This window comes from Trachymyrmex septentrionalis, unplaced genomic scaffold, assembly GCF_001594115.1.
Source record: "Trachymyrmex septentrionalis isolate Tsep2-gDNA-1 unplaced genomic scaffold, Tsep1.0 scaffold22, whole genome shotgun sequence".
Classification (NCBI taxonomy): Eukaryota; Metazoa; Arthropoda; class Insecta; order Hymenoptera; family Formicidae; genus Trachymyrmex; species Trachymyrmex septentrionalis.
The window spans coordinates 4,286,959-4,288,599 of record NW_017305375.1 but is presented as its reverse complement, the minus strand read 5'-3'; the positions used below and the strand labels follow the sequence as shown (position 1 = coordinate 4,288,599).

General features: G+C 30.7%; 1 protein-coding gene across 1 annotated transcript in view; it reads left to right on the top strand.

The window, feature by feature from the left end:
- The window catches only part of LOC108748388 (X-ray repair cross-complementing protein 5-like), a 20,997-nt gene that overhangs the window by 12,010 nt on the left and 7,346 nt on the right, over positions 1-1,641 (top strand). Inside the window, 4 exon segments of the mRNA XM_018486537.1 lie at positions 64-247; positions 316-449; positions 1,034-1,177; positions 1,241-1,383. Coding sequence (XP_018342039.1) covers positions 64-247; positions 316-449; positions 1,034-1,177; positions 1,241-1,383 — 605 coding nt within the window.

Genomic DNA, 1,641 nt, shown 5'->3' with positions numbered 1-1,641 from the left:
CATTATATCTTTTTTGTGTGTATATATATATATATATATTTTACATATTATTTATTTTATAAGATGCCGAGTGAGGTAAAGTTACCGGAAATGATATTGATGGGTAAGACAAGTACGTCCAATACACCCGATAAAGAAGTGCCAATTAAGAATGTCGTACAATGGATGGACAACAATAGGACCATTCATACAGAAGAAGATATTATCCGTGGTTATGTGTACGGTGGCAAGGCTATTCCTGTTTCGGGTAACTCTTGTTAATTTTACAATAAAAATGCTCTATATAAGTTCTGATGGCTCATGTGCCAATTATAGATGAAGCTAAGAAAGCCATGACTCCCAAAAACAATGAAAAAAGTTATAAGATCCACGGTTTTACAAAGAAAGAAAATATTCCTATGGAATATTGGCTGTCGGATGGTTCTTACGTTATTATTCCTGCTAACGAGGTAGTAGGATTCTCCCATTACGTACAGAATGTTCAAAAAGGTGGTACCAAACTTTGGGAATATGAAGTACTCGTGAAAACAAATTGAAAAGTCTTAATAAGCAGAACTCTAAAAACCATTTATTTCCGAGTTATAAAGCAAAAAATAAATTTAATTACAGCAGATGTTCAATGTGCCCTCCGTTCATTTCAATACATTGGTACGTCTTTTCTTTTTGAAGATTGAATACGGTTAAAGATTCTAGGTTCTATCTCAGATTTTTGTTGACAACAATATAATTTTATGTGTCAAAACTAGACACTGTTAATGATACGCGGGTATTCGTGGATGAACTGACATTGAACAGAGAATTAAAAACTGTTATCAACAGCAACTTAGAAGCTCGTGGAGGATGAGCGATTGTGTAAATACGTTTACATACTCGAAACGAATGAATTATTCATTACATTAAGATTTTTCAGTTTGTTTTCACGAGTACTACATTTTTTAAAATTTGGTACCATTCTTTTTGTGTGAACACTCTGTATAATAGTCGTAAAGTTCAATAATATAACAGTAAAAATAAATAAGAAATTCTTTTACAGGCAGCGAGTGCGCCATTTTATAGTCTAGTGCAAGCCATGGCTGACAAAAATGTTGTTGCGATAGTAGAGAAGGTTTATAGAGCAAATACCGAAACTAACATGGTGGCATTATTTCCAAGTGTTGACGTAGAGAATGAACCATGGGTAAGCATATTCTTTCCATTGTTTCTTATTTTGTTAATGCTAATCAGGTAATGTTTATAATAGTGTCTTATTGAGATCGGTTTACCATTTGAGCGAGATTATGGAGCAATAGCGCAGAAACCATTGAAAAGCGTGATGAATCAACTGTCGCAAGAGCAGGATAATGCAGTGGATGATCTGTTAAGATCCTTAGAATTGCCCGATGCGTAAGTATATGTAACATAAATATAATATGATGTACAATGTATATAACATAAATATAAAATATCCCCAGTGAAAAATTTTCTTATATTATTTTTCATAATATTCTTAAGAATTTGTAATATTTTGTGAAAATTTCTAAAAAAATTTATTATTTAAAATTTATTAATTAAAATTTTTTTAGATGTTATGTTTTCTTTACAAATTATAAAATAAGAAATCTTAAAAATCTTAGAATATTTCAAAATTTATATACATATATA